The sequence below is a fragment of the Perissodus microlepis genome, chromosome 7 (assembly GCF_051167445.1).
Source record: "Perissodus microlepis isolate ML-2025 ecotype Zambia chromosome 7, ASM5116744v1, whole genome shotgun sequence".
Lineage (NCBI taxonomy): Eukaryota > Metazoa > Chordata > Actinopteri > Cichliformes > Cichlidae > Perissodus > Perissodus microlepis.
Window position 1 is genome coordinate 39,760,216 of NC_140467.1, and position 13,306 is coordinate 39,773,521.

At 37.5% G+C, this 13,306-nt stretch overlaps 1 protein-coding gene across 1 annotated transcript in view; it reads right to left on the reverse strand.

Annotated features, from left to right (window-relative positions):
- The window catches only part of LOC146383641 (transmembrane protein 132C), a 186,481-nt gene that overhangs the window by 16,124 nt on the left and 157,051 nt on the right, over nucleotides 1–13,306 (reverse strand). The window contains exons 6-7 of the mRNA XM_084935022.1: nucleotides 8,021–8,164; nucleotides 529–737 (exon numbers count right to left, since the gene is read on the reverse strand). Of these exons, the coding sequence (XP_084791148.1) occupies nucleotides 529–737; nucleotides 8,021–8,164 (353 nt within the window). The remainder of the gene's footprint in view (nucleotides 1–528; nucleotides 738–8,020; nucleotides 8,165–13,306) is intronic.

Here is a 13,306-nt window from a genome sequence, read left to right on the forward strand (position 1 = left end):
AAATTTAAATATTTTTATTAGGATCATCTTGTACAACTCACGCTGCACTGCACAGATCATTGTACACTATATCTCTTTACACCCTCAGGAATATGCTCAAGCTCTGTAATGTTCAAAGTTATTAGTCATTCCTCATTCAGTATAAGTACTTTTTTCCCCCCGTAGACCAGTCCAGTGAATTATTAGACACTTATTATGCAGCTGCACCTGCATTATGCTTCATATGTCTGCACCATCATTACTGAGCCAATTTCACGTGGCCTCCATTTTTATTTTTTTAACCAAATGAAAAATATGATTGTCATAAAGGGATTGTTAAGAACTTCTCAGGTTTATGACCTACACAGAGAAATTTAGATTTTTGATTCTTGTGATTTTTTTAAGTTGCCAACTTTTCTTGTGATATACAGATGTGGGATAAAGCCCCCTCGGCCCATCGGAGTCAGTTTCTGAAGTGATGAAAGTGATGATGTGTTTTTTTTTTTACAACATGCAACAACACAGACACAACAGACAGTCATGACTTACCTCCTATTGCCCATACTAACAGGGACCCTCCAACCCTTAATCTGGCTGAGCTCAGGGTCAGCCACATCAATTAACAAGGGCAGGCGGGGCATCCATACGCTCATCTCGAGTTGTGCATTCAGAAAACTATAGGTGAAGTTAAGCATCACCCTGTTTTTTCCTCTTGTCTCCTTTCCATTGACATACACATAGTCACAGCGCTCTGACACCTAAAGAATAAAGGAAAAATTGCTGTGAGAGGAAGATAAGATGCAAAAACACTATTTACAGTTCAGTCAGATCTCTCAAGTCATCAGGGCAGATCTTTAAACGGTTCCTATAATTAGATCTAAGCGTGATGAAGGTGCTTTCAGTTATTGCTGTCCTGTTCTTCGGAACAAGCTGCCTGCTGACCTGAAATCAATTACATCTGTGCATACATTAAAAACAGACTAGAAACCTTTTTATTAACAAAGGCCTACACTCAGCACATGTTTTCACTGCCTTTGGCATTGTAAACCTACACAGGTTTTTATGTTCTTCTGTGTTAAGCACATTGAGTTTGCCATTGCCAAAACAATTTACATGACTTAAAGATTACAAAGTACTCAAGAACAATCTCACTGCCAAAAAACAACAACAACAAAAAATAATAAAATAAAATAGGAATAAATAATAAAGCATAATTAGACATAATGTTTTCATATTGCCCATCTGCCCATCCATCTGTCTGTGCAACTCTAATAAACATGTTATTTCTTAAAGAATACTTAAACATGACTTAAAGATTGCAAAGTACTCTAGAATCTGATTGCCAAAACAATCTAACCCGGAAAAAATAAGAATAAATAAGAAGATACAAAAATCCACTGTAGAAGTAAAGTTGCTCTATTTCACCTTTTTTCTTACATAGTAAGTAAATTTGATCATTTAGGCTGCATTGAAAAAGATTTAAGTGCTTGGATTACTCAATTTCTTCCAGTTTCTTTTCTGTGTGTGTTTGTTTCAGAACCGCTCTATTCTTAATGCATGCCTGTGTGTGAAGCATAGTATGTGCACAATTTATGTGACTTTGGTCCAACTTAACAGATGGAGCTACGAAATGACACAAACCTAATTCATCTAGCCAGAGAGAAAAACACTTGCTCAAAACAAATTATGAAGTGGCTGGATAAAGTACACCACCAGTCATTTGCCAAAGTTACTCTAATACATCTCCAACATAAAGAACTGATACAGCATGAACATCAGAAGTATCTGTCATTATCTCCAAAGCCCCAGAATCTCCTTATCAAACATTTTCCCCTTGACGAACAAATGTATTTAACAGTCTGTCATTGAATTTTGTTTGTAATCACTTGCATTTCATTTTTTTTCCACTCTCAAATACCATATAAGCTTGATTGGCACAACTGGTAATTTCAGCACATGTCCTCAATACTGACAATTGCTTCTTTATAACAAACCAGTCACAAGAAGACTGTCATCTGTCGCCACTTCTTTGCATATAACTTGGCAGCTTTACTCTCGAATGATGTCAAACCAAGCCCTCTCTCTGAGGAACAAAAGTGACAGCTTGCTGTCTGTCAGTTTTCTCCTCCTCCTCCCTTTCATTTCCCTTTTCTCTTTCTCTCCCACTCCTTCGCTCTCACCCTCAGCCTTCTCCAGCATTACTGCACCTCCTACATATTTCGTCTTCCTGTAATGAGAACAGGTTGCAACTCTGAAAGGAGGATTCTTAGATACCAATCAAAGCGAGGGGAGGTTTAGGGTTTCACCTCGATGTATGTTACAGTTTTTTTTAATTGGTTTGGCGCAGTTTTCACAAGCAATTGGTACATTTTCAAAACTCTTAGTACTTATATCACAACAGATCATCAAAAGTGCACCTTTTTCAAACATTTCAGCATATTTTCAATTGCGTTAGTACAATACACATAATGACAAAATATCCTTTTCACTACACAAAATAAGTGTTTCATCTAAATAAATGTTTCGTTCACAGTTACTGCCTTTCATAATGTTATCACTATAAAATTTTTGATTTGCATCTCTTATTATTCAGTTTAATACATTTTTCTGTCATTTAATTCAACTGATCTTAATGTTTAATCAATGAATCATTCATTATGTCCATGGATTTTCAACTTGACTGATTGTTGTCTGGTCATTTGTAAGTTCCTTTTGAGAGGAACAATGTCCGGGTGAAACAACTGCGTTCTGAATATATTCAGGTACAACACTAAACTGGCATGCAATTACTGTAACAGAGGGTGATGGAGCTGGACACTGCTGTGAATCATCACAAGTATATTTTTGTTGATGAGGCCGGTTTCAATCTGGCAAAAACTAGATGCAGAGGACGTAACCTTATTGGACAAAGGGCTACCATCCAAGTCCCTGGACAACGTGGGGGGAACATCTCAATGTGTGCAGCTATATCTGAAGATGGTGTGGTAGGCTGTAGACCAGTTCTAGGGTCATACAACACCGAACACCTGATAGTTTTTTTTAAATGAACTGGAGCAGGCCTGTCAGGGAGAAGACATCGTCTATGTTGTTGTGTGGGACAATGTCAGCTTCCACCATGCACAGCTGGTTCAGGAATGGTTTCAAACACACCATATTCCCCTTTCCTCAACCCAATTGAGGAATTCTTCTCTACATGGAGGTGGAAGGTGTATGATCGCCATCCCCATGAGCATGTCTCCCTTCTTCAAGCCATGTGTGAAGCTTGTGGTGATATAACTGCTGAGCAATGTCAAGCCTGGATTCGTCATGCCAGGAGATTTTTCCCACGGTGCCTGAACAACGAAGACATCCACTGTGATGTTGATGAAAATCTATGGCCCAATGTTAATGACCAGCTTGATTAATTGTGTAAAAGTGATAAAAATATATTTTGCTTATGTAAATGACTTTTTTCTCCCTTTTTTTTCTCCCTTTTATATATATATATATATATATTTTTTTATGTCTGAACATAAGTGTAATATTTGCTGTGTAAAGTTTTACAGTTCAGTTACACTCATTCATCACCAAGGACAATTTGAAATGCTTACCTTGTATTATTTGCTCCTGAATGAAATGATTGGTAAAAGTACTGTTCTGTTCATTGTTCTGAAACAATGATTAAGTGGAATGAAAATATGTGCAAATACAATGAAATCATGATATCAGATTTGAAAGAATGACTAGTGGTGTTACAAATGCGATCAAATGTGAGTTTTGTACTGAGAGATTTGAAAATGCACACTTTAGTTATGAAAATAGTACCAAACTGTAAATGGAAATGTAAAGCGGTATGAATGCAATTCATTTTCATTTAAAGTTTCCAAATTATTTGTCTTAACGAGTGCAAACCAAGGAATGCAAGGCTGATACTGGATTGCATACAGTCACAAAACTCACACAAGGATAATTTCTTTGTTCTTGTGATTTTAAAGTATAGAAGGCAACCATCCAGAGAGTAAGCTCAATCTATCTACTTCTGCATTTTTTTAGTCTCACTTTTTTTTTGCTCTTTTATTATGCCTCAATGCTGAAGACATAATGTTTTCAGATTCCCCATCTGTCCATCCATCTGTCGGTCTAATTCTAGCAAACGTGGTATTTCTTAAATAATACTTAAACATAACTTAAAGACTGCAAAGTTCTCAAGAATGATCTGATTAAACTTAGTGGCAAAAGGCCAAGGTCACTGTGACCTTACACAGCACTTTTTTGGCATTAACCGAATAATTCACTTGCAAAATTATGATAAACCTCATACAAAAGTCTACCTTGCACTGCAAAAGTACATAAAACACACTAGATATTGAACAAAATATGATGGAACAGATCCAAACGTGACAGAAACCAAAACATGCCAAGGATTGCATTGGTGTTTTAATGGAGAAAAACTTTTGCTCTTTTGCTTTTATTCTTGGTTTGCTTTGGTAGCATTTTTTGTTATTTCCATTGTGCTTTATTCAAGCACACAAAACACTGCATCATACTAATAGGATCTAATAACATTTTATAGGTTAACTTCACTGTGACATCATAATGTTCTGAAAAGAAAAGTAAAAACAACTGTTTTCTTACTGTTACAGCAGAGTACAGATGGTGACCAAATGTAATAACTGGTTCCATGTTTATTCGCTCGCTCTCTTTTTTACCGCAATGTTTTTAAACTAGTTCCACTTTAACGCTTGAGCTCCATATATGTCTATACTTACATAAAGTATAGTTCATGATAACCATTAATGATAAACTTAGCTTGAAGACGAAATTAAGACTCATCTGTTTGTCTTGAAAACAGCCAGAGATTACTTTGTCACTTTGTTACTGATAATGCAATCACAGATAAAGGCACTTCATAAACTTAGAGGGTACACATGAGAGTTACTGACTGAAATAATTCTGACTGACTAACCTGACTAAAACCGACTCATGAGAGAGCACTGTATTTAACATTTATGAAGTACTATGTTTTGGGGGTCGCAAAATTTCTAAAAGTTCCTAAAACCTAAAGAGCTAAAGCTCAGTGGTTTACTGGATCCGTCAAGTGTTCTACATTATTGGGATACAAGGAGAAACTGTAGCGCAACACTTTAAATCAGAAAATAATCATCAGAAAATAAAAACTTGCAGTGCAGTACAGCAATGATGGATCTATTGTCTTTTTTCCCCCATTCTAAAGCTGTGACTTATATGAGGGGGCTCACAGGATTTGGAAACAATGAGCATTTTAAAATGGGTTCAATGGCAGTTTTTGTCTGGATTGCTATTGAAATACTCTTAAATACAACACACTATAAATGTCGAGAGCAAGCCAGATGACTGGGTGAACTTCAACACAGTATTATTATATGTGAAGTGTAAAGAAGAGTACTTGCTGTGATTGAGGCTGGAAGTTACACTACATGGACAAAGGTATTGGTCCATTTTAAACTTCAGGTGTTTTCAGTCCTATTTTCACAGGTAAAATCAAGCTCCTAATCATGCATGCAGCATCTGTAAAGAAAGCGCTCACTGAATTCAAGTACCACCGCTGCAGAAGTCAGTTGGTATAAAATTTCTTCCCACTAGAAGATCTAGTTGCTATTTAAGCATATTGTGATCATACTGCCCTTCAGTAGAGATTCAAAATATAGACTGAATGTTTTTTGTAAAGGTAACTTTTTTGCTGAAGTTCATAAAAATGTATATGATTATTGCATTTTGTTTTTTTAGTAATGATTAACATGGCATTAATCACGTAGTGCAGTAAACACAGCAGTCTGTTGAAGGTACTATATTTGAATATAATGTTAGGCAGAAAAAAATGTTTTATTTATGACAGGTTACTTACACTTTTTCGTGTCTTGCAGGACGGGCTGCACATCTGGTTGTGTTGCTCCACTTTTTTCTCCCTAGTTTGATGTATTTTAAAATTTCTTTTTTACTTGGGTTTGTTTTTATGTTAACTGGGCCAGGCGCAATGTTAGTCGGGCAATGTGCAGTCCCTGAGTTGGGGTTAACACCTCACAGGAATCAGGCCTTGCATAGGTCTTTATGGCAAACTGATTTGCTGTGTTTATTATAACTTGGTTGCAGTGGTATCAATTATTTATTAGGGGTACACTTAGTGCATGTAATAAATACCCCTGTGGGATCGTATTTATTTGGGGTGGATTTGGTAAAAAAAAAAAGCACCTGTAAGTTTCCTGTTGGTGAAAGCGAGTTATCATGTGATTGCTACATTGCTGACGAGCTGCACCATTAAAGGTACATTGTGGATCATTAGTGGTCTTTTATTATGATAGTCTAATTTGATTGCAAACTCTCTGAAATAATAAAATTGTATACATTTTGGCTGATATTGATCACTTGTCCCGTTTATTCTGGACTTGTCCCTGCATGATCTCCTGACCGGAAGTTTGTAAGAGCAGGATCAAGGCCTCAGTGCTCACCATGTGTGTTTTTGATCACTACACTTATATAACTCTCTTATGTTTCCCAGTGTTTCCCAGTTTCCTGTCTTTAATGACTTTATGTTTGTGCCACTGTTGTCACTTTGGGTTTCTTTTGGTAACTACATTTCCTTGGGCTTCTTTTGTTGTTTTACTCCTTCTCTTTGTCCCTTGTAATTATCTGCTCTGCCCTTATTGTGTTCATCAGTTCCTCATTGCCTTGCTCTTCCACTTATCTTTGTCAGAGAAGTGCCCTTTGCTCATGTTTCACCTGTGCTCTCCTTTTATAGTACGCTGTGCCTTCCTCTGCTTCCCGTTTTGGCTCATCACTTTGCAGCAATCAACTTTAGATCATTTACCCTGTGTATTGTATCTGGATTACTTATCACCATTTGGACTTTATTTTTGAAGCATCAGCTTAGTGAAATAAAGCTCATCTTTTGTTTGCTTAACTTAGATTGTGTCTGCATTGGGGTCCTCCTTTTGTCTACATATAACATAAAGAAAAGAAGGATTTAACTTCAAAGTCTCAAAGAAACAGTGAAGTGGGGAAAAATAAAGCTGTTTTATCTTGAGATGCCTTTGAAAATAGTATGAAGAAAAGATGGGTACTGCTTACTGTTCTCAAACCCGACGAGCGGGCAGGGGAGTAGACTACTGAGGTCAGCGTCACAATATGTGGTACTACTTCAGTTGATAATTAAACCCTTTGAGAGATCTCCCTCTTTTCTTCTATCTGATATGCATGTATAGTAAACACAACACACTTGTAGCACTGTTCTTTTTTTATCACGCCTACTCACAATCAAGAATAAACACTTTTATTTTTCTTATTTTTCCCCAGTTATATTTTTCTTGCTTCTCCTTTCACATAATGCCGCAGAGACGGATAATAAATCTGCTGTGGCGGTAAACAGCTCACAATTATTTCCTTATTTTATGTTAACAATAAATCCTTTGCAGCACTTTCCAAAAATTCAGTAAGGTTTCAGATTAATTATGTAAGCCCTCTAAAAGCCAATGAAAATCAACTTACAGAGATTTAAAACTTGCTATATTCAGTCATGGTGAGCAGTTTGTCACCTTGACAGTTTGATGGTGTTATGTAATATATAAGTGGTATGGATACAGACTCTCTTTCAGCATGATGATTGTTAATTATTCCTCCTTTATAACAAGAGCAGAGTATAGAGTATGTAATCAGTGTTTTTTTTTGTCTGTTTCTCACCAAGATTACACAAAAAAGCTGCCAAGCTGCACTTCATGGTGGTGAATTGGAGCACGAGAAAAGGATAAACCAACTCACCCCCCCCCTTCTAGGGTTTCTGTTTTAAAATCTGACTTTTTCAAACAGCTTTCTATTTTTCCCTTGCCATTAAACTAATGTATTTTGGTACATGTTTTGATGTTTTGCTAGAAGAAAACGAGCACCTTCATTTTGATTTCACTGTGCGAAAAACTCTTGAAGCCCACAAACAGAAGTGTTATTCTTCCTGTTAACATACCTGCATGCCACTTGAAAGCTGAGCATTAAGGATGAGATAAAGTGGAAAAAAAAGAATTCATGTTGCACGAACCTTGATAACCTGTTCATCCATTGACTTGCACTCCACTGACTCTGTAACATCAGAGACCGCACCATCCGTCCCTACAGTGACGACCTTCAGCGGAACAGCGACAGTACGCCCAGTGAGCACAGCCGTGTTGAGAATTTCAGTGTCCTGTAAGGTGAAAAAGAAAGAAACACACATATTCTTAATATTACTATTATTATAAACTTTTTTGCTGCTGCCTCAATCCTGCTTTACCCCTAGTTAAGAATCCATTGGCTGATTTTCTACTAGATAAAGCAGCTGATGGGCTGAAAGTGAAGCAGCAATGAAAAACTTGGCTACAGCTTTTCTACAAGATGACCAATAACATTCAAAGAGCAATCTCCAGGGGTAAAAAAAAAAAAAATCAAGACAATATGAAAGTGTGAAAAACATGTATGTTCTTGAAAGGCCACTCGAGGCTCACTGTAGATTCCAATGTTAAAATACAGCTAAAATATGCTTTTACAACCTGCCACCAAATAATTTTCATTGCTTGAGTTGATTTCCCCCTTGACAATAACGGATGATTTTTTTTGTTTGTTTGTTTTTTATAACTCATCTGTTTATATTTTACTAAGGATTTAATTTACTTCACTTTAGCCCTTTTGGCGTGTGGCTGTTTTGAGGGATAGGTGGGTGTTGATTAGGCCACTCTAAATCTGCTAGCCTTCACCTCAACTAACTGGTGACAGCGTGTTGATAGTGTTTGTGGTGTTGGTGCATTGGTGCCAGCAAGCCTTATTATTATCTGACAATATAATATCTGACAAATAACAAGGCTTGTGCTGTGTCTTTATTATAATGAAAGCTGGACCAAAAAGTCTGTGCTTCACTTTTGGTGTTTTTTTTATTTTTCATTTTTATTTTGTACGAATCAGCAGAGAGGTGTACTATGAATGGAGATTAGGTTAGCCAGGACTGTTGAGCTCAAGGTCAGAGTTTTCACAAAAGTGTCACTTTTTTTTACCTTGATAATCACCATGGTAGTATGTGCTCAACTCAAACTGGTTCTCAGCAGATGGTGTTTAGTATTTCGGTTTAAATGGGGCTGGATGATCAGGAATTTTCTGGAATGCATGTTATAGATGCATAAACTGCATAAACTGCAGCTGTTGGAGCTCTGATTAGAAAGATGATTAGTAGATTTTTTATCACCAGTAATTTTCAATCATGAAAATTAATTTTGCATTGATAAACTAAAGGGATTTCCACATCTCCTTTCCACCGACTAACATTTAATCCTTAAATGTATCATAATTTTCGGAGCTCTATTGTGCAGCTTTCCTGTTAGGAAAAAAAACCCCAGCAGCAGCGAGTGTGCACAGAGTGGTAAAATAAACACAAGTCAATAATGTTTGTTTTTTCTTCCTGCTCAGCGTGTTTGTAATGATTGTGGAATCAGAAGATTAATGATCATCTGCAGCATTACTTTTTTGTCTTATTTTCAGCACCGGTTTTGCATTTTACTGCTCACTATATATCTTTATAATGTTCATAGATCTTTATTATTCATCAGTGTGATGATGTCTCTGATTGGAGTAGGTGATCCTCAATGGAAGCATGCAGCGAGCCTAATGCAGAAAGTCTGGTTTAACAGAGGATGCTGATAACCACCATCATGATACTCGTCACCTCTGACTGGGGTTTCACATTTTGTCTAGCTAGCTAATGCAAAGAAACACTAGTGAACGTTCTTCATAATATACCCCCTCAGGTCTCCGTCTCCATGGGATGCACCCCTCAAGTCCATGGATACAATTTACTAACCAATTTTGCTATAGCATTACTGTATCTGATAACTTCTGGCACTCCATCCTCTTGTCACTTCTGGTTACAGATGCCAATGGAAACAATGCAATAATGCATCCAAGACTTCAAAAAACGGCTCTAAAAACCAACAGCAGTTACATCCATATTTAATAATTGAGTCTAGGATAATATCACTTTCATGCTGGAATACTGAACCAGCATGAAACCAATGATCTGACGACGTTTGATTGTTACTTTCTACTGACACCTTCATCCTCCTTATTAGCCAAACGTTTGGTGTTGTTGATTTTACAAATACACAGGATCATTTTGTGTTTAGAGAAGGTTCTATTCTCGACCATCATCTTTGTTGCTATGAATATTTTTTGTGAGCTCCATCAAAGAGCAGAACATTTCCAACAATATCAACGATAAAGGTAACGCTAATACTCAAATACTGCAGGCAAATTAAATGTAAGCTGATATGACATTTATGTGTAGACTTGGAAAAACACGATTTACTTACTGGCAGCTTTCCAAGTTATATACATAAACATAAACAGGATAACAATTGGCTAAAATAAAAAAGAATACAAATACATAGCAGGAATACCAGTGTGTTTCAAAATGACCTAAATGCTTTCTGCACACTAGTGCAAGTAAAACAAAGCAACCAAAAATCTCAGTGGTGGCAGGGCAAGGGTTATTAGAAACGCCCACTGTGTATAGGCAAGCTTTTGGCCTGTGGGGTGGGGGTTGGGGGTCATAATATTTAGGCAAAAGGCTTTAGTGCTCAGTCTTTTGTTTTCTAGCTAGACCAAACAACACTTCATGTATGTTTGCATACATTAAAAACATGTATTGTAGAAAAAAAATATAAGTTTTATATTTATAGTGATATCCCTAATGTGTCTTCTATATACTGTGAACGTGGTTTCAAATGCCATTTATTATCCGAAGGTCAAACCTCACGCAACTATAGACTGTAGTTATTGGCAAAGGTTTTTTACCTCCGCGTTCAAGTGGCCCATCATACAGTAACGATGAGCAGCAGCTGTGAGAAGTGCTATTTACTGCTACAGAGATCCTGCAAAGCACAAGTGAGGCTTTGTGACTGTTCACTTAAAGATCTTTGACAGCAAATAGTAACAATTTTTTAAATGGACTTTTGCATCAGTCAATAAGCATGCTTTTTTCATTTTGTTTACATTGCATAGAATGTATGAAGCAGCAAGTCTTCACATTTAACAATCCTGAAATAACTCGAATGATTACAAGATTCTCAAATCTCTGAACGATCAAAAATGCAACATTTCTATGTAAGAAAATATATATAAATCTTTATTCCGTGCATTTTTTTCCTACCTTCTTAAAGTCTGATACCTACATCCCCACAATACAATATTCAATGATGGGTGTGATGGTTCAATCGAAGATTAGAAGCAGCTAACACAGCTCTGGGCTACAGAAATGTTGTAAGCTCACTTCTAATTCTCCCCTTGATTTTTTTTAATTTGAATGTCTACTCTTTAGCCCAGCCGATACCGCCCCAAGAGACATCACTTATTAGTTTAAATCGATTTTGAACAGCCCCCTCTTGAACCACGTAGGGCTTTACATCACATATACAGTGGTAATTCTTCAGATCAGTAAACAGATGCCTAATATTGTTCCCTCTACTGGTTTACATTGCAGTGAGGTCACAGTATGACAGTTATTCGAGTCTTCCCAGCTATTCACCATTATTCCCCAGAACCAATCTTAATTAAAAGAAAAAATACAAAACAATGACAATAATGCTTCACACCAAATTGCAGTCATTCCAAAGCTATAGCTAGATTCACTTGAGAATGACAGCCCTTACAGAAGAGCAGGAAGAAGATAATGAGATCAATTAAGACAATGCCTGGTAATCCTTGAGCTCTCAGTGTGTTCGTCGTATAGAAGATTTGCTATAACAGTAGATCATTCTCATCACTGTTCAGTTTAAATAAGACTACTAAGAGCCTGTGAATGCCAAAGGCATCTATTTGTTCATTAAAACGGTTGCCTTTTTGTTTTTCTTTGTCATTAACTATCCCCAGTATCTGCAGACATACACACAGAGAAACTGCTTTTTAACCTTGGTGAAATGTGTGGTGGTGATTCCATGCTATTCTGTTTAAATATTTCTTGCTTGGCTGATAGATCTTTCTCAAGGGATGTGTTTGGCCTGCCACAAGGGAAACAAACCCGAAAGTTAGAATGAACAGAGGGCAAATTCCTGCAAGTGAGCAATTTAGTGCTATCCTTTACAAGCACAATTGTTAGGCCTCTTGTACGTTTCAAGTTTCACAAAGACAAACAAACTTGCAAGTCTGCCTTGTTTGAGTTTCAGATCATTTATAGTATATTGATGGTAAAGCATGGGATATACAGCGCACAATTCATTTCCTGAAATGGATTTGAAAGTGAGGCTCGTTTCTCACAGATTCAAATGATATTCAAGCATATTTAAATCTCCAGCATTCCAGTAAAGCCAACATTCAACAAGTGAGACATCCATATAAACTCTAGTCCTTGTTGCTCAGTGAATGATGAATATATCTGCTGCTAACTGTATGGTGCTGATGATAATAAGCACCTATAAAAAGTCTTCTCTGTGTGATCACTACTTCTTCTTTTTTTTTTTTTTTTTTGTGTGTCCCGTTTGGATCTTTAGCCATCAGAATTGTTGTCTTAAGGCCAAGAAAGATGCCAAGCGGATTTATTTTACCAAGTGGATCATCATGGCCTTGCCATATTGGTCCATTTGATTGACCTTTATTATAATTATGAATTTATTTTATTTTCGGTTGCTACAAACGGGACAGACATGACTGGGGGATAGGACAGGGAGAAAGAATGAAAGAAAGAGAGGGAGAGAAAGAAAACCAAAGGGGAGAAGAGACGGTGAGAAGGGGGGGAAGAAAGAAAAAAAAACAAACAAAACACCTGGATCACCTGTATGGAGAAAAAAAAACAGAAGAGAAAGCAAACAACAAAGAGCAACATAATAAAAAAAAACAGCACCATCACAATAAACTAGCTAGCAGTAGATAACAGTAGATACTAAATAATAAACGATATTGTGCAGCACGCAAGATAGACAGCGCACAATGTGCTTTGAGGCAGCAGCCAAGAAAGGTGTAGTCCGCGTCTGTGAACACCCGTGTGTACACCTGTGTGCATACCTGTGTGGATCAGCATGCTTGTATTCCAAAGGTTTCTCCATGTAATGATCTGCTAGGGAGTGTGGGGAGCCATAGCCCCGTCCACCAGGGTATGAAGCAGGTATGGAGGAGATCCAGGCCCCAGATATCCAGAGGCCCCAGAGTACAAGGACCCGAGGAGGACCACCAAAGGGGGGGGAACCGTGCCACCCTCCTGGGAAGAGCTGAGTAGAGCCCCAAACGAGAGGTCACCCCGCAGCTACGGAGCAGAGGCCAGAGGGGGTTGCAGTGGCGTGCCCGCGGGCTCTGCCGGCAGCCAGCTGTGCCA